At 41.8% G+C, this 18,332-nt stretch overlaps 1 protein-coding gene across 1 annotated transcript; it reads left to right on the top strand.

The window, feature by feature from the left end:
* The first annotated feature begins 13,932 nt into the window (after positions 1 to 13,932).
* Positions 13,933 to 17,988, top strand: LOC121992309 (beta-eudesmol synthase-like). The gene is made up of 7 exons (XM_042546602.1): positions 13,933 to 14,055; positions 14,198 to 14,456; positions 15,803 to 16,175; positions 16,549 to 16,767; positions 16,949 to 17,084; positions 17,166 to 17,414; positions 17,494 to 17,988. The coding sequence occupies exons 1-7, from the start codon at positions 13,933 to 13,935 to the stop codon at positions 17,785 to 17,787; spliced, it is 1,653 nt and encodes a 550-aa protein (XP_042402536.1). The 3' UTR covers positions 17,788 to 17,988.
* Positions 17,989 to 18,332: the final 344 nt, after the last annotated feature.

Below are 18,332 nucleotides of genomic sequence, written 5' to 3'. Positions count from 1 at the left end.
TTTGAGCGTCCTACTTTGTAACCACTTGGGTAGGAACCTAGAATTTTAACGCAGGGTGATCGACAAAGTCATATGGGAGGTGTTCCCCTATTCTAACTTCGACCCTCACCTTACCTTAACTTTGACCACCATGTCATCTTTCAGATCCGCTCATTATAACCTGTATTAATAAGAAACTCTAATGGTTATGTTTTATTTTGGATCTTCACTTTAAATATCCATCTATTTAAAAATGGCAAGAATGTGAAGAGTTAGTAAGAAGGTGAAGAATTAACTTCTTCTTTGATTTCCACCTTAAATAGTCATCTCCTTATTATCACCTTAAATAGTCATCTCTTTAAAGAGGTCAAGAAGGTGAAGAGTTAGCAAGAAGGTGAAGAGTTAGCTTTTTCTTGGATTACCACCTTAATTAGCCATCTCTAGCAAGAAAGAAAGGTGTGTGAGAGTCTCCAAATTTCTAAGTTCATGGGATGAACGAAGAACATGCTCATGTGGATACCGTAGAGGTGTAGACATTCTGATCATGCTCAAATCGGCCGGACAAGTAGTCTTGTAAGGGTGATTTACACATTAAAGGTAACAATCATATTTGCTGGAATAGTTATAAGAGTAGTTATGCATTCGTATGGATCTCTGAAGGGATCAATTTTCACTACATTTTTAATTTATTTTTTCGCTATAGATCCCAACATTACGGTTTATCAAGTAATGTGCCCAGACTCATTTGACACAACATTGTTTCATACATCAAAACTTTGGGTTCACAGTTGTGCTCCCAACACTAATAGTTTCTTTGCTGGAGTTCCAAAGAACTTCTTAAACTTATAAGTATATCTGTAATAGAGTTTAAGTGAGATCTATCCGTATGTAGACAATGAGTACGAGTTTTATTTCAAATTATATGATACGATGCATAATGGTGGGGTCTGATAAAGTCGGGCGGTCAGAAGTCAAGGGGGCGTGACAGTCAGAAGTCAAGGGGATGTGGCAGTCAGAAGTCAAGGGGACATGACAGTCAGGAAGTCAAGGGGACAAGGCAGTCAGAAGTCAAGGGGGTCTGGCAGTCAGTAGTTAGAGAAAGGAGAAGTAGGACCGTGGGATTATGTCAGCAACATGATTCCCAGTCGGGTTCTCGCAGACCAGGAATCCAGATCAAATACCCTGGTCTAAAACATGGTGGGTAGTTGGAGTAGTATCTGACCGGGATCCGACTGGTCAGGCTCTCAAGGCTCGGTTATATCCAGGCCTGGTTCTCTCAGTGAGCTAAATCTCGGTTAGTCAACCCCCGGTCGGCCCGTGGACGATCTCACCATAGCTCCATCCCTTCAAGGTTTAGGCCAGGTGTTATACCTAACAGAATAGCCTAAGCTACCCTATTCATTCTCGGTCGAGCCAAAAGGTCGGGACAGGAGGTGCTACACAACAACTAGGCCAGGGAATCGTAACTGCTTGTTAGAGAATAACTACTGAATGTCAGGGAATATTCCAACGGTTTGCAGTCACCTGTGAATGGAACCTTCCTTCAGTCTATAGGAGGATGCCACATGTCCTCCATCACCCGACAAGTCCGAACACCCGATATTATCTGACAACAGTCAGGCTCTAGAAGGTACGCACTGTCATATAAAAAGGGAGGCCCTCTCCCTTGCGTAGGTACGCTCTCTCGGACATTCTCACTTGTCTTCTACTTTCTTTTTCTTTTGTACACTATTCTTCTAGGGAAAAAGTACTTGACTTGAGCGTCGGACGACCTGATCCGGGGACTTTTTCTCTGGTTTCTAGCCTCTAACATCTGTGTGCTTGTCTGAGTGTGCGTAAAGCTCAGGAACCGCCGGCTCAGTCATCGTCATCCATCAGCACCACGTGGGAGTCCATTTTTATAAGTGTATACGAGAAAGGTGTCTCGGTCGCCCCTCCGTCAATGCCAGCAACAGCTCACCCAGCCTTCATTCGACTCAGATTCCGGACAAGATCAATTTGGCGCCATCTGTGGTAACTCTCTTCACCTGTTCTGGAGCATGAAGATGGAGGATACCAGACAAATCAACGTGACCATGATGACAGGGGAGTACGAACTCTTCAAGGAAGCTAAGAGACGAGCGACTTTCAAAAACTAGACCACTTCTTTGCGACCATATAAAATGTCCGCAGTTTCCAAGGGCCCGACTCATGTCTCTGATAGAGGGTCTAAGAGGAAATAACTTGAGGAGTTCCCCCCGACCTTCTATCGGGAGCCCGACCTAAAATATTATCATATGGGCCCGGAATATTATAATAAGAAAGAGCAACCGTAGGCCTCTATGGTGGAAAGTTCGCCGCCTAGGGACTCAAAGAAGGGGAAAGCTATAGTCCTCAGGGATGAGCCCCGAGTAGAGCCTGATGAACAAGTGTCCTTCTCTCTAAGGGTATTAGAGGAGAAACTACCAAAGGGGTACAAGCCCCCGACTATTGGAGAGTATGATGGTAGCAATGATCCGGAGGATCATCTCTGCAAGTTCCAGAATGCTGCGTTGTTGCATCAATACAGCGACGCTATTAAGTGCCGAGTGTTCTTGAACACTCTTTCTGGCTCGGCATATAAATGGTTCGATGGATTGCCGAACGGGTCCATCACTTGTTTCCATGACTTCAAAATCGTCTTCCTGCGCCACTTCGCCAGCAATAGGAAGTACCAGAAGACAGACCACTGTCTCTTCACCCTCAAGCAAGGGTCGGCTGAGCTCTTGAGGAGCTATATTAAACTCTTCAACCAGGTGGCCCAGGACATCTCATCCACCACCTTTGAAATACCGATGAGTGCCTTCTCTCATGGACTAGTAGAAGGGGAGTTCTTTCAAGATCTCATCCGAGACCCCTTGAAGAACTTCGATGAGATGCTGGGGAGGGCCGCTAGCTACATCAATGTAGAAGAGCAGACAAGGCGCCTACTCCCGCCAACAAGCCAGAGAAGAGGCCATCCCAACCACCAGCTCAGCCTCTTCCGCACGCCCGGGATACCAGACCGCCCTTCCCTCCCAGTCAAGATCCTAGGCTGGCCCCACGTGTGGTAGCTGTCCAAGCCCCAAGGCCTGGGCAGTGGGGGCCATGTTATTGCACTTACTATAAGTCTCACACCCATGCCACCAGTGATTGCTTCCAGTTCACCTGAGCCCGACAATGTGGGACAAGGAAATCAGCAGCCCAGTCACAATCAGGAGCACGGGGAAGCCCGGGAAGAGGAGAACAGGGGAAACGTGGTCATCCGTGAGATTGGCATGATCTCCAGGGGGCTCACAGATGGAGACTCCACTAGATCTCGGAAGTCTCACGAGCGACGCTTGGAGATACACGTTGTAGGATGCAGCCGGAAGCAAGTTGCGGGGCCCATCATCAACTTTGGGCCCCAATACTTGGAGGGGCTGGAGCTCCCTCACGACGATGCCCTAATAATCAAGGCAGTCATCGCCAACAGTCGCGTGGCCAGAGTTTTCGTGGATACCGGAAGCTCTGTCAATGTGTTGTTCAAGAGCCATTCGAGAGCATGCAAATCGACGCTAGTGAACTCCAACTTGTGGCTACTTCATTGTATGACTTCACCGACAGTGAAGTACGACCCATGGGCCAGATCAAGGTAGCCAAATCTTTAGGTAGTGAGCCCTTGGTAAGGATGTCGAGGAGCACCTTCATAGTGGTGGATTCACCGTCCTCATACAACGTCATCTTAGGGAGACCGGCACTGCACGAGTTCCAGGCGGCAGCCTCCACTTTTCATCAGAAGATCAAATTCCCTGTGGGAGACAAGGTCGGGGAAGTTAAAGGTGAGAAGTTGGTCTCTCGCAGGTGTTACATTGACATGGTGAAGGTGGAGGCTCGCAAGGCTGAGCGAACCCAGGATGGCAGGATCCAGGTCATTCAAGAGGAGCCCATCTCTTGGGAGGAGGTCCTGCTCTATCCTGAGCTCCCGGAGAGCCTCATCCACATATCAAGTGAATTGCCTATCGAAGTCAAGACGGACTTGGTCCAATGCTTGAATCGTAATAGGGGCATTTTCGCTTGGTCCCCTAAAGTGCTGCCTGGGGTCAAGCTCGAGGTGGCTGAGCACATATTGCACCTTCTGTCTGATTCCCGATCGATCAAGAAAAAGAAGAGGAACTTTTTGGCTGAGCAAAACAAGATCATCCGAGCTAAGATGGATCAGCTTAGGAAAGCAGGTCACATTAGAGAGGTATAATTCCCGTCCTGGTACTCTAATGTGGTCCTGGTAGATAAACCCAACAATAAGTGAAGGGTCTACATCGACTTTCGAGATCTCAACCGTGCCAGCCCCAAGGGATGCTACCCATTACCCAGGATTGATCAGATGGTGGACTCAACCTCAGGTTGCGAAAGGATTTGCATGCTTGATGCTTATCAAGGATACCACCAGATCCCTCTAGCACAAGAAGATCAGGAGAAAGTTAGCTTCATTACGACAGATGATACCTTCTGTTATATCGTCATATCTTTTGGATTGAGGAATGTCGGAGCTACCTATCAAAGGATGATGGATAAGATCTTTCGGGAGCAAATAGGGTGGAATATGGAGGTCTATGTAGATGACATCCTCATCAAATCCACTTTGGCCATAAATTTGATTGTCGACATAGAAGAAACCTACAACACACCACAACAGTACGGGCTGAAGTTGAATCCTTTGAAATGTTTGTTTGGAGCTCGAGGGGGGGGGGGAGTTCTTGGGATACCTCGTTACTGAACGAGGGATTGAACCTAATCCAGAGAAGGTCCGAGCACTTCAAGATATGAAGGTGCCTCAGAATCTGAGGGAAGCTCAGAAGTTGGTGGGTCGAATAACTACACTGTCCCGATTCATATTCCGGTCTACGGATAAAGCCATGCCCTTCTTCAAAGTACTTAGGAGAGCAGCCAAATTCAATGGGACGAAGAATGTAGCCAGTCCTTCGAGGCATTAAAGAAGCATCTGGAGACCTTACCCTCGCTGTTCAAGCCTGTTGCTGGAGAGCCACTTTGGGTTTATCTGTCAGTCACCCTTGAGGTTGTGGGGGCGGTGTTGGTAAAAGAGCAGGACGATGTATAGTGATCAGTGTACTTCTTCAGCCACTTATTAAAAGGGGTCGAGTCCCGATACACGACCTTGGAAAAATTGATCTACGGATTGGTATTTATGGCTCACCACTTAAGATCCTATTTCTTGGCACACCCCATCACAGTCCTGACCAACGGCACCATGGGCAAGGCTCTCACTAATGTAGAGGTAGCAGGTCGTCTCATCAAATGGGCTACTGAGTTGGGAGAGTGTGACATACAGTACCAACCTCGAACGACAATTAAAGCACAAGCTCTAGCAGACTTCCTGACTGAGGTCTATCAACCAGATTCTGAAGAAACTTGGAAGATTTATATAGACGGGTCATCTACCTAGCAGGGAAGCGGAGTGGGGATACTCCTGATATCCCTTCAGGAAGATGTCCTTCAGCTGGTTGTCCGGTTAAATTTTAGAGCCACAAATAATGAGGCAGAATATGAAGCACTATTGACAGGGCTACAAGTAGCTCGCCATGTAGAAGCCGTCCGGGTGGTTGTTTATTCGGATTCTCAGCTTGTAGCTCAGCAACTAGTGGGCAACTTTGAAGTTAACAGTGACAAACTGCAAGTATACCGGGAAGCATATGAGAAGATGAAAGAAGATTTCAAGGAGGTCACGGTGACTAAGATTCCTAGAGCAGATAACCAAAGGGCTGATGAACTAGCTAAATGTTGGTACGGGAAGCATCCGACGATTGAACCTGAGTTTTAATAATGGAAAAGGGTTCAAAGTTAAGGTTATTTTTGGTCTAACATGTTTAAATGAGTTTGCAGGAAAGTCCTAAGTGTAATTAGGAAAAAGTCCTAGCTGCGGTTAGGCAGGTGGAAAACCCTAGGGGGTGATAACCCTAGGTCCTAGGGGGTGATAATCCTAGGTCCTAGGGGGTGGTAACCCTAGGCAAAAAGTCTTGGCGGGTCAAAAACTTCGGGCAAAAACCCTAGGGTCGGGAACTCTAGGTGGAAAGTCCTGGTGGTCACGGACCAGGTGAAAAGACTGGACGGGTCATGGAGCGAACGTCCAGCAGAAAGTCCTGGAGCTTCAGGCGGTGAGAAAAAGTCTAGTCGGTCTGGAGGACCGACTGGCAACAGGTAAACTCTCCTGAGAGGAGTAGGTGAGGATGCGTTCCCTGAAGAGGGAACAGTAGGTGTCAGTTCGACCTAGAATTTCGACGAAACTCAAAGTCAGAACCGGACAGTCAGTGATTGTCATAATTTCATATTATATGTATATTGTTTTTGCCTGGACTAACTTTGTTTTGCAAAAAACAAGGGTTGGAGAAAGTTGGTCCGGGCGCCCTAAGCTGGTCTGGGTGCCTGGAGATGCTCCAGGTGCCCGGAACTTAAATATTATCTCCAAGTCGATGTGGCGTGCGCGGAGTGGTCGAGCCACGTGGTCCAGCGCCTGGAGGGGTTTCGGGTGCTTGGAACTGCCTATAAAAGCAGTCTCGACCAGAAGCTTCAGTACAACACAACGAACAACTTTCGCTTCTTCAAGCTGCTCAGAAAATGTTTCTACAACGCTCGAAAGCTCCGACGACTGTTCCATCGAAGATTTTCTGTTGTCAGTATTCTTTAATTGCAAATCACTTGTAAACTCTATTTTGTAATCTTTCTGATTGATTAGTGACTACCCATCAAATGCACTCTTACGTGCGGGCCTTGGAGTAGGAGTCGCCACAGGCTCCGAACCAAGTAAATCTTGGTGTTTGCATTGTTTCTTTTATTCCGCTGTGTAACGTTTACTCTGATCGATTATTTTAAAACTATGTGAAAGCCACGAGCGCTATTCACCCCCCTCTAGCGCTTTCGATCCTACAATTGGTATCAGAGAAGGGTTGCTTCGAATTGGTGAAACCACCATTCAAGTAATTTTTTCGTGGTAATTTTTAATTTTTCGAAGTCGATCAAAATCGGTAAAATTACCACCTTCCGATCTATTTTTATCGCAATCGAAATTTTCCCTCGAAGCTGGTGCAACACCACTTGAGTTTGTGCATTTATTTTTAATCTCTCACTACTAATCCAAGACTAAGTCTTGGAACAAAGTTTCTTGTTTTTGTTTGTGCCAGATTTTATTTCTACAATGGCCCACCAAGAAGACTACAGCATAGCTCGCCCGCCTCTTTTCTCCAACGAGGACTTCGGCTACTGGAAGGGTTGAATGATGTCCTACCTCCCAACCCAGTTCGAGATGTGGATGATCATCAAAATCGGCATCTCACTCCCACTCAATGGTACAAGAAAACCATTATCATGCTAGAACTGGGACGCAAGTATAATAAAGAAGGTCGAGGCCAACGCCAAAGCAATGTGTACCCTTCAATGTGGTCTAACAAAGGAAGAGTTGAACCGAGTTGGTCCATTCTCAAGCGCCAAAGAACTATGGGAGAAGCTAATTGAGCTGCACGAAGGCACCTCCGATACGAAAGTAAGTAAGCGTGATCTAATTTTAAATAAGTTATATAACATAAAAATGCAGGAAGACAAGACGGCTAGCTAACTTCACGTACGGATACAAGATCTACTAAACGGACTCCACGGGATTGGACATAAGATGGAGAATCGAGACGTAATAAGGTACACACTCAATGCCTTTCCGAGGAATACTTTGTGGGCATCCATAGTAGATGCTTACAAAGTATACAAGGATCTTTCATCAATTAAGTTAGATGAGTTATCTTTAGAATTTGAATTGCATGAACAGACTAATGAACGTCTAGCCGAGAAAGGTATTGCTTTGGTTGCAGGTACAAGCAAAACCCTGGAACCAAAAGCAAAGCGCAGAACCGAACCCGAGTTCGAAGATGAATCAAACTCAGAAGATGACGACGATGAGATCACAGCCGAGATCGTCAACCTAGTGTGCAAACTCTATAAAAAGAAGAAAGGATTCATGAAGAAGGACATCAAGAAGGCGATTGTCCAAGACAGTACAATCTAATCCAAAAGTAAAGTTCGAAGTTACCTGCTATGGCTGCAACCAAAAGCGACACATCAAAGCCAACTGTCTGAATCAAAAGGAAGCAAAGGAAGAAGAAAGCACTACAAACAACATGGGATGAGTCTTCTTCAGAAGACTCCGACGAAGAACTTGAATAGATGAGCTTCCTCGAATTGACGGTCCGGGAACAACTCGAAGAATCAGAAACCGAGAGCGAATCGGAAACCAAGTCCGAGCAAAGACACGATCCATATCTATTTTTGAAGGGCCTAAACCCACTGTATGTATTTCTTAATTAAGTAAACTGCATAATTTAGGTAATTACCTTATGTGTAAATTAGCTAAATTCAACCTCCGAGCCAAGTCACTCCAAAAGGAGGTAACAATCCTCAAGGAAAAGACTAAATTGAGTCCTTTGACTTAGTCAGTTCAAATTGGAAATTCAACTCAAGTCCAACAACTTGAGGAAGAAAATTCCAATTTGAAAACTCAAGTTAAAGAACTCAAAGACACGTTGGAATGGTTCACCTTGGGTTTCAAGAATCTTGATATGATTCTTGGAAAACAACGAGCTGTTTACAACCGATCCGGACTTGGATTTAAGGCTAAATGGAAATAGAAGTCTTATTTATCCCTTGTAAATAGAGCAAATAGAAAAACAGTCCAAGCATGGTTCCCAAAGTGAAACTTGGCTAATCAAGTTGGACTTGGACAATATTGGGTCCCCAAGGATCAAGTCCACTATCTTGATAGACCTTATCGAGGCTATGATCCAGGGGGAGCCAATAGAAAGATTATTTTTATTAATAAATAGATTTGTTCGATGATTGTCTTTACTGCTTTTATTATACATGCTTAGATTAGGCTAGATAAGGACCTAAGCGTGATTTACACTTGACTAGTTAGACCTAGGGGTTTCAAAAAGAAAACTAAATATTCAATTTCTTTGAAAGGCTTTGTCTAGAAGTGGTGGATGATCCCATACCGCAGAAGGCCTAGTGCCTCGCCACAGCCTGAAAGTCAATCTTAGAAATGAATATTTAATTGACTGATTATAAAACTTGAGTCTAACTCAAATGTAAATCAATCCTTAGATAATAACCTAAATCAAAGATAAAATTAACTATCTCACAAAAACCTATAAGCTTCCTTGATTGACAATTTAGACTGGGTGAGATGGACTCAGGTAAAATTTTAGAATTAATTAATAATTTAATAAATTTTAATAAATCTAATAAATCTAATTTAATCTAATTTAATAAATTTAATAAATCTAATTTAATAAACCTAATAAATCTAATTTAATCTAATCTAATTTAATAAACCTAATAAATCTAATAAATCCAGTTTAATAAATCTTAATTTCAAAATCTAATTAATTTTCACATCACAATTAAATTATAATTACTTTCAAATTATAATTACATTCAAATCATAAGTATTTTCAAATCATAATTAAATTATCATTACTTTCAAATCATAATTAATTTCAAAAAGTTACTTAGTTTCAAATCATAATTAATTTTAAAAGTATAATTAATTTCAATTAATTCTAAAATCCTTAATCAAAGTAAATTATTTTCAAATGATTTAATTTTTAAAATCTTAATTATTTTTAAATATAGTTTTAAAAGGTTTTAAAATTGAAAATTTAATTACGCAAATATATATGTTCTCAAATTCAAACTTAATTATTTTGAAACATAAATTTAAAATATTTTTTCTTCAACATTTTGAAATAATTCAAAATTCAAATTTATACTTTACTTTTAAAATTCAAATTTAACTTAAATTATTTTTGAAATATTTTTTAAAGGTAAATTCAACATTCAGTCCGGGTCAAACCTCCAGATTCATTCCTAGTCAGGTCTCCAAATCAAGTCCTGGTCAGACCTCCAGATCACTTCCTGGTCAGGTCTCCAGACTGCTTCTTGGTCTGATCTCCAGATCAAATCCTAGTGAGACCCCCAGATAATTAATTTCTGGTCAGGTCTCCAGATTGTCTCTTGGTCGGATCTCCAGATCATGTCTTAGTCAGGCTCCCAGATAATCAATTCCTGGTCAGACCTCCAGATCGCTTCCCGGTCAGGTCTCCAGATTGCTTCCTGATCAGGCCGGTCAGGATTCCAGACTCTCGCCCAAGCGTGAGTTATAAGTGAGCTTGCTCTCACGCCTCCAGACTCTCGTCCCAGCGTGAGTTATAAGTGAGCATGCTCTCACGCCTCCAGACTCTCACCCTAGCGCGAGTTATAAGTGAGCATGCTCTCACGACCAACGACCTCTCGGTCGGGCTTCCAGACTCTCGCCCCAGCGCGGGTTATAAGTGAGCTTGCTCTCACGACCAACGACCTCTCGGTCGGGCTTCTAGACTCTCGCCCCAGCGCGAGTTATAAGTGAGCTTGCTCTCACGCCTCCAGACTCTCACCCCAGCGCGAGTTATAAGTGAGCATGCTCTCACGCCTCCACACTCTCGCTGCAGCGCGAGTTATAAGTGAGTATGCTCTCATGCCTCAAGACTCTCGCTCGAGCGCGAGTTATAAGTGAGCATGCTATCATGCCTCCATACTCTCGCCCCAGCGTGAGTTATAAGTGAGCATGCTCTCATGACCAACGACCTCTCGATCGGGCTTCCAGACTCTCACCCCATTGCGAGTTATAAGTGAGCTTACTCTCACGACCAACGACATCTCGGTCGGGCTTCTAGACTCTCTCCCTAACGCGAGTTATAAGTGAGCTTGCTCTCACACCTCCAGACTCTTACCCCAGCTTGAATTATAAGTGAGCATGCTCTCACGCCTCCAGACTCTCGCCCTAGGGTGAGTTATAAGTGAGCTTGCTCTCACGCCTCCAGACTCTTGCCCCTGCGCGAGTTATAAGTGAGCTTGCTCTCACGACCAACAACCTCTCGGTCAAACTTCCATACTCTCGCCCTAACGCGAGTTATAAGTGAGCTTAATCGCACGTTTCTAGATTATCGCCCGAGTGCGAGTTATAAGTGAGCATGCTCTCACGGCTCCAGACTCTCACCCCAGCACGAGTTATAAGTGAGCATGCTCTCACGCCTCCAGACTCTCACCCCAGCGCGAGTTATAAGTGAGCATACTCTCACAACCAGCGGCCTCGCGGTTGGGCTTCCAGACTCTCTCCCCAACGCGAGTTATAAGTGAGCATGCTCTCACGATCAACGACCTCTCGATCGGGCTTTCAGACTCTCTCCCTAGTGCGAGTTATAAGTGAGCTTGCTCTCACGACCAACGACCTCTCGGTCGGGCTTTTGTACTCTTGCCCCAGCGTGAGTTATATGTGAGTTTACTCTCACGCCTTCAGACTCTCGCCCCAGCGCTAGTTATAAGTGAGCATGCTCTCACGCCTCCAAACACTCGCCCGAGCGCGAGTTATAAGTGAGCTTACTCTCACGCCTCCAGACTCTCGGCCTAGGGCGAGTTATAAGTGAGCATGCTCTCACGCCTTTACACTCTCTCCCCAGTGCGAGTTATAAGTGAGCATGCTCTCAACGCCAACAACCTCTCGGTCGAGCTTCCAGACTCTCGCCCCAGCGTGAGTTATAAGTGAGCTTGCTCTCACAACCAACGACCTCTCGATCGGGCTTCCAGACTCTCACCCTAACGCGAGTTATAAGTGAGCTTGCTCTCACGACCAACGACCTCTTGGCCAGACTTCCAGACTCTCGTCTCAGGGCGAGTTATAAGTGAGCTTGCTCTCACGCCTCCAGACTCTCATCCCAGCGCGAGTTATAATTAAACTTGCTCTCACGTCTCCAGACTCTGATCCCAGCGCGAGTTATAAGTGAGCATGCTCTCACGACCAACGACCTCTCAGTCGGGATTCCAGACTCTTGCCACAGCGCGAGTTATAAGTGAGTCTGCTCTCACGCTCCCAGACTCTCGTCCTAGCGCGAGTTATAAGATGTTAGACTCTCGCTTGCACGCCCTTGCACGAGCTATAAACAAACACACTACCATGCTTAATAACTCCTGGGTCTACCTCTTACACCCGCATCCTGAGCAGGTTATTAGCAAATAAAGAAGTGCTAGGAAAGCAAGGAAAAAAGGAAAAAGAAACAAAGATTGAAGGCCGACCAGAGTTGCATTTTTTTAATGAAGTATTTAATGAAGTACAGTGGACACTATGGTGAAAGGAGCAACATTTAAGGACGTTATAGTGGAACAAGTAAATCAAAGCATGAGTCTAGACAGTCGGACCTGAGCCTCCTTCGACTAGACTTGGGGGGAGACTTGTGATACGGTGCATAATGGTGGTGTCCGATAAAGTTGGGCGATCAGAAGTCAAGGGGGCGTGGCAGTCAGAAGGCAAGGGGGCGTGACAGTCAGAAATCAAAGGGACGTGACCATCAGAAGTCAAGGGGACATGACAGTCAGAAAGTTAAGGAGACGTGGCAGTCATAAGTCAAGGGGACGTAGCAGTCGGCGGTTAGGGAAAAGAGAAGTAGGACCGTGGGATTACGTCAGCAATATGGTTCCCGGTCGGGTTCTCGCAGACCAAGACTCCAGATCAGACACCCTGGTCTAAAACATGAGGGGTAGTTGGAGTAGTATCTGACCGGGATCCGATTGGTCGGGCTCTCACGGCTCGGTTATATCCAGGCCTGGTTCTCTTAGTGAGCTAAATCCCGATCAGTCAACCCCCAGTCGGCCCCTGGACGATCTCACCATAGCTCCAGTTCCTCAAGGTTTAGGCCAGGTGTTATATCCAACAGAATAGCCTAAGCTTCCCTATTCATTCTCGGTCGGGCCAGAAGGTCGGGACAGGAGGTGCTACATGACAACCAGTCCAGGGAATCGTAACCTCTTGTCAGAGAATAACTACTGAATGTCAGGGAATATTCCAACGGTCTGCAGTTACCTGCGAATGGAACCTTCCTTCAGTCTATAGGAGGATGTCACGTGTCCTCCATCACCCGACAAGTCCTGACACCCGACATTCTCTGACAGCAGTCAGGCTCTAGAAGGTACACACTGTAATATAAAAAGGGAGGTCCTCTCCCTTGCGTAGGTACGCTCTCTCGCACATTCGCACTTATCTTCTACTTTCTTTTTCCTTCGTACACTGTTCTTCTGGGGAAAAAGTACTTGACTTGAGCGTCGGAGGGTCTGATCCGAAGATTTTTTCCTTGGTTTCTGGCCTCTAACATCGTATGCTTGTCTGAGTGTGCGCAGAGCTCAGGTACCGCCGACTCAGTCATCGTTGTCCGTCAGCACCGCATGAGAGTCCATTTTTGTAAGCCCATACGAGAAAGGTGTCTCGGTCGCTCCTCCGTTAACGCCATCAACAACTTACCTGATCGTCATCTAACTCAGATTCCGGACAAGATCATTATAACTTTGTCTATTCTGATTAAAGTAATTATTTTTCTCGATGGCCATATAATCCATTTTTTAAAAATTAAAATAGCAGCATAAAATAACTAGAGATAAGATTGAATTTATTTTTTTATAATTTAAATTCAATAAAAATTTTATATTTCCGATAATATCTCCCTCAGTTAGTGTCGATAACAAGTTACTGTGCATTTTTAACAATGCGGCAGACAACACGAAAATCATTTAAACCGCTTTTGAGGTGCATTTCATCACGTGCTAAACCTTCTATGCACGACACCATCACTTTGAAAAGTCATGCATTACTAATCCCAATCTTTCCCTAAACACAAAAAACAATAAAATCATTGTTTGATATGTCCAAAATACCAATTGTACCCCTTGTAAATATGGTCAGCGAAGAATAAAGTGTTAGTATAGCTTTTGTCAAATCACTAATTAAATTTGATTAATAGCTAAAGATTACAAGTCACTTTTTTTTTTTGTTTTTTTAAGTGAGCCTATAAATATCAAGAGAAGGGTCACTAAAGATCACAACTCACAGTTAAGATGGAGAAGCAATCGCTAAATTTTGTTGGTGATGATGAAGTGATAGTTCGTAAGTCTACACAATATCATCCAAGTGTTTGGGGTGATTTTTTCATCCGAAGCTCTTTTCATTCACAAACACAGGTATTGATCTTCTCACACTTATTCAATGTTCTCGAAACTTTCTTAAAATTTGAAGACTTATTTGCAACATACAAATGACAATATTAATTCGATGATTAAATATATCTTGTTGGATGTATATCTAATAATTTTGATGATTCAGGAGTCCTTTCAAAGGATGATAAATAAAGTGGAAGAATTAAAGATGAAAGTAAAGACAATGTTAAAGGACACTAGTGATATACTGCAACTTATGAACTTGATTGATTCAATTCAACTTCTTAGACTGGACTATCATTTTGAGGATGAAATAGATGGCGCATTGAGATTGATCTTTGAGGTTGATGATAACAACTATGGGCTCTATGAAACTTCTCTTAGATTTCGATTGCTTAGGCAGCATGGCTATAATGTTTCCGCAGGTAATAATAGAAATAAGTTAAAATTATTAGGTTATATATACATATGTAGGGTTGTAAACAAGTCAAGCTGAGCCGAGTCGAGTTTTGAAGTGTTCAAGCTTATTTGATAAGGTAACCAAGCTAAGCCAAGCCGAGCATAAAATGAACCAAGCTTTTGAAATGAGTGTTTAAGCTTGGCTTGGTTTATTTTTCATGAGCTTGAGCTTGTTTAAAACTTGGCTTGAGCTTGGTTCATTTAGATGTTATCAAGCTCTTAATTCAAACTTGATTCGAGCTTGATTCGTTTAGATATTATCAAGCTCTCAATTTAATATTGTTTGATCGTTTGAAACTTTTAGTTGTTTACTTGGTTATTGAGCTTGATAATTTAAATTTATTTATTTATTTTATTTTATTGTTTGTTTAACATATTGAAAAGAGTTTTATTAATGAATATGATTCGTGAACATTGTTTACAAACATTGTTTACGAACGTTAACGAGCTGAACACATATGTGTTCAAGCTTGTTTGTTTAGCTTAACGAGCTGTTCAAGCTTGTTTGTTTAATTATATTGAATGAACATAAACAAGCTCTTACCAAGCTAAACACCAAACTTATTCATGAATGCTTGGTTCATTTACAACCCTACACATATGTTCTTATATATAAAACTATATATATATATATACAGAACTGCTATGCTGCGGACAAAGCCGTGCGGATCGCTGGGGTCATGCCTTCCTGATCGATCACCAGTCCGATCAGGGAACCTCCTGATCGGTCTCTGGACCGATCAGGGAACCTCCTGATCGGTCTGTAGACCGATCAGAAAATGATCGATTCCCTGATCGGTCCAGAGACCGATCAGAAGGTTCCCTGATCGGACTGGTGACCGATCAGGAAGGCATGTCCGCAGCGGTCCACGGCTTTGTCCGCAGCATAGCAGTTCTGTATATATATATATATATATATATAAAATAAAATTGAAATTCAAGATAAATGTCTTTCTTTAATTATATGACAAGATAAGCAGTTAGTACTGTCATCATTTGCCAAAAAGTCCATTTTTAGTTTAATTATTCAATTCAATTTAGGCTAAGAAAAATTAATATATGCCTAATTGAAAGTTTTACATGTTTTACTAATAAAAACGATGTTAAAACAAGAGGCGCTAACTTATAATATTGGCAAAATCTAAATTATTGCCAAGGTTTAAGATTTAAAATTTGTCATGTAAACCTTTTTTATTGCTATTATTAAAAAAGCAAAGAGAATAAAACTAGTTAAATAGTTTGATATAAAATAATACAATTAACTAATTATTTTTATGAACACTTACTATTGATTGTTTACCCACTCTTGTAGATACTTTTAACAAGTTCAAAGATAACAATGGAAGCTTTTTATCTACCTTGAATGGAGATGCAAAGGGACTACTAAGCTTATATAATGCGTCTTATCTTGCAACACATGGAGAGACTGTACTTGATGAAGCCAATTATTTTTCCAAGTCTCAACTATTATCTTTATTTTGTGAACTTGAACAACCTTTAAAGACACAAGTATCTCTTTTCCTTGAGGTACCACTATGTCGAAGAATTACAAGCCTCTTGGCGAGAATATATATGCCTATTTATCAAAAGGATGAAACGCGAGATGAAGTCATATTAGAACTTGCAAAGTTGGATTTCAATATACTGCAATCTCTTTATCAAGAGGAACTGAAGAAAGTTTCAATGTAAGTAAATTTAACTTATCTTTTTATAGAAATATTTTACTAATATATATATGAACACACAAACAACATAATCCTCACATTTAATATCAATTATATATAAATCTAATAGGACAATTGATAGGAATTTCAAATTATTGGTTTATAGTTATAGAAATATCATAGCACTTAAAAATTGTTCACATTAACTTTACTGACTATAGTATTGCACAAGTTTGCTTAATGTCAGAGATTTCACATGATTTTTATGCATGACCCTTAATTGGTTAGTTCTATTGTTCTAATTACAAGTAATTTATGTTTTATTTATATTTGGAGTATAAACTGATTGTTTTGTTTCTCTATGAATATTTTTTTGTGGATGACATGTTTAAAGATGGTGGAATGATTTAGCGCTTGCCAAATCATTAAAGTTTGCTCGTGATCGAATTGTGGAAGGTTATTATTGGGTTCTTGCTTTATATTACGAGCCTCAATATTCTCGTGCTCGAGTTATGTGCACCAAATCATTTTGTCTTCTATCAGTTATGGATGATATCTATGATAACTATAGCACATTGGAAGAGCGCAAACTATTGACGGAAGCGATCAAGAGGTTTATTTTTTAGTATATCCATATTTTGATAGTTTTCTGTTTCCTTAAATATTGTTGTTGTACAATCATACATGATAGGACTAAAATGTTGTAAAACAAATTCAATTTAAATGATAAATTCTCATATTCACTCTTTTACCAATATCATGACCACCTATTTGCTCATATATCTTACATTTAGGTGGAATATCCAAGCTGTTGATTCTTTACCAGAATACATAAAGGATTTTTATCTCAAGCTATTAAAGACTTTGGAAGAATTTGAAGCAGAGTTGGAACTTAATGAAAAGTATCGTGTGCAATACCTTAAAAATGATGTATGCATGTTAATAGGAAAGAGATATTGACTTCTGTTATCCTAAAAATTATTAACTAATCTTTTTTCTTGATTTACATAGTTTAAAGCGGTAGCCATAGCATATTTTGAAGAATCTAAGTGGGGCGTGGATCGATATGTGCCATCACTTGATGAACACTTGCGTGTTTCATTGATCTCCTCAGCCTGTTCTTTAGTCATTTGTTCCATGTATTTGGGCATGGGAGAGGTGGTAACAAAAGAGGTATTTGAGTGGTATTCTAGTTTTCCCAAGCTTGTAGAAGCTTGCTCTGTAATTGGTAGACTCCTCAATGATATAAGATCAGATGAGGTAATCATTTTAGTCACTTCTAATATTGGTACAATAGTTTAGCAACAATGTTTGACGGTTTCAATTAAAAAATTTGTAGAGGGAGCAAGAGAGAGACCATGTTGCCTCTACAGTGGAATGTTATATGAAAGATCATGGCACAGATGTAAAAGTTGCATGCAAGAAGCTACGAGAGATAGTGGAGAAAGCATGGAAGGATCTAAATAAGGAACGTCTCAATCCAACACCAGTAGCTCGACCTATAATTGAAAGAATACTCAACTTTTCCATATCAACGGAAGACATATATAGGTACACCGATGAGTACACCCATTCTGATAATAAAATGAAAGATAATATCTCTTTGGTGCTGGTTGAACCAGTTGTTATATAAGAGTGTGGCATCTTCAATAAATAATAGTGGGAAGAGCATGTTGAAAATCATTAGAGGCAACCATTACAATATAATGAGGATGCTCAATACCCTATCAATGTTTGAATAATGTAAACTCATATTTGGATGTTTTTTGGAAAAGTTGTAATTGATATGTAGTGATATCTTATGCAACTTTCTTAATAAAATTTGTACTTTTGCTTGGAAGATATAACAAATTTATAAAATTGATCTTAGTCACTATTTTTTTCTTAATCAACAAAATTTGTAAAACAGTTGAATGAATTATTAATTTTAAACTCCTCTACCATCTACCTTGATGTTGTTTTTGACAATTTAGATTGTCACCATACCTCTCTTGCTCAATCTCTTCCACCATCACTTGTGTTCCCCTTCACATCCTCGCCCTTTCAACTGAGCTAGAGACTCATAGTGTTGTACCTGAGTGATCTTGTCTGGAATTTGAGTTAGATGAAAGTCGGATGAGCTGTTGCTGGCGTTGACGGAGGGGCGACTGAGACACCTTTCTTGTATGCGCTTCCAAA

The sequence above is a fragment of the Zingiber officinale genome, chromosome 6B, assembly GCF_018446385.1.
Source record: "Zingiber officinale cultivar Zhangliang chromosome 6B, Zo_v1.1, whole genome shotgun sequence".
In the NCBI taxonomy this organism is placed as follows: Eukaryota; Viridiplantae; Streptophyta; class Magnoliopsida; order Zingiberales; family Zingiberaceae; genus Zingiber; species Zingiber officinale.
Note: the sequence above shows the minus strand (reverse complement) of the source record. Positions and strands in the feature narration are given on the sequence as shown.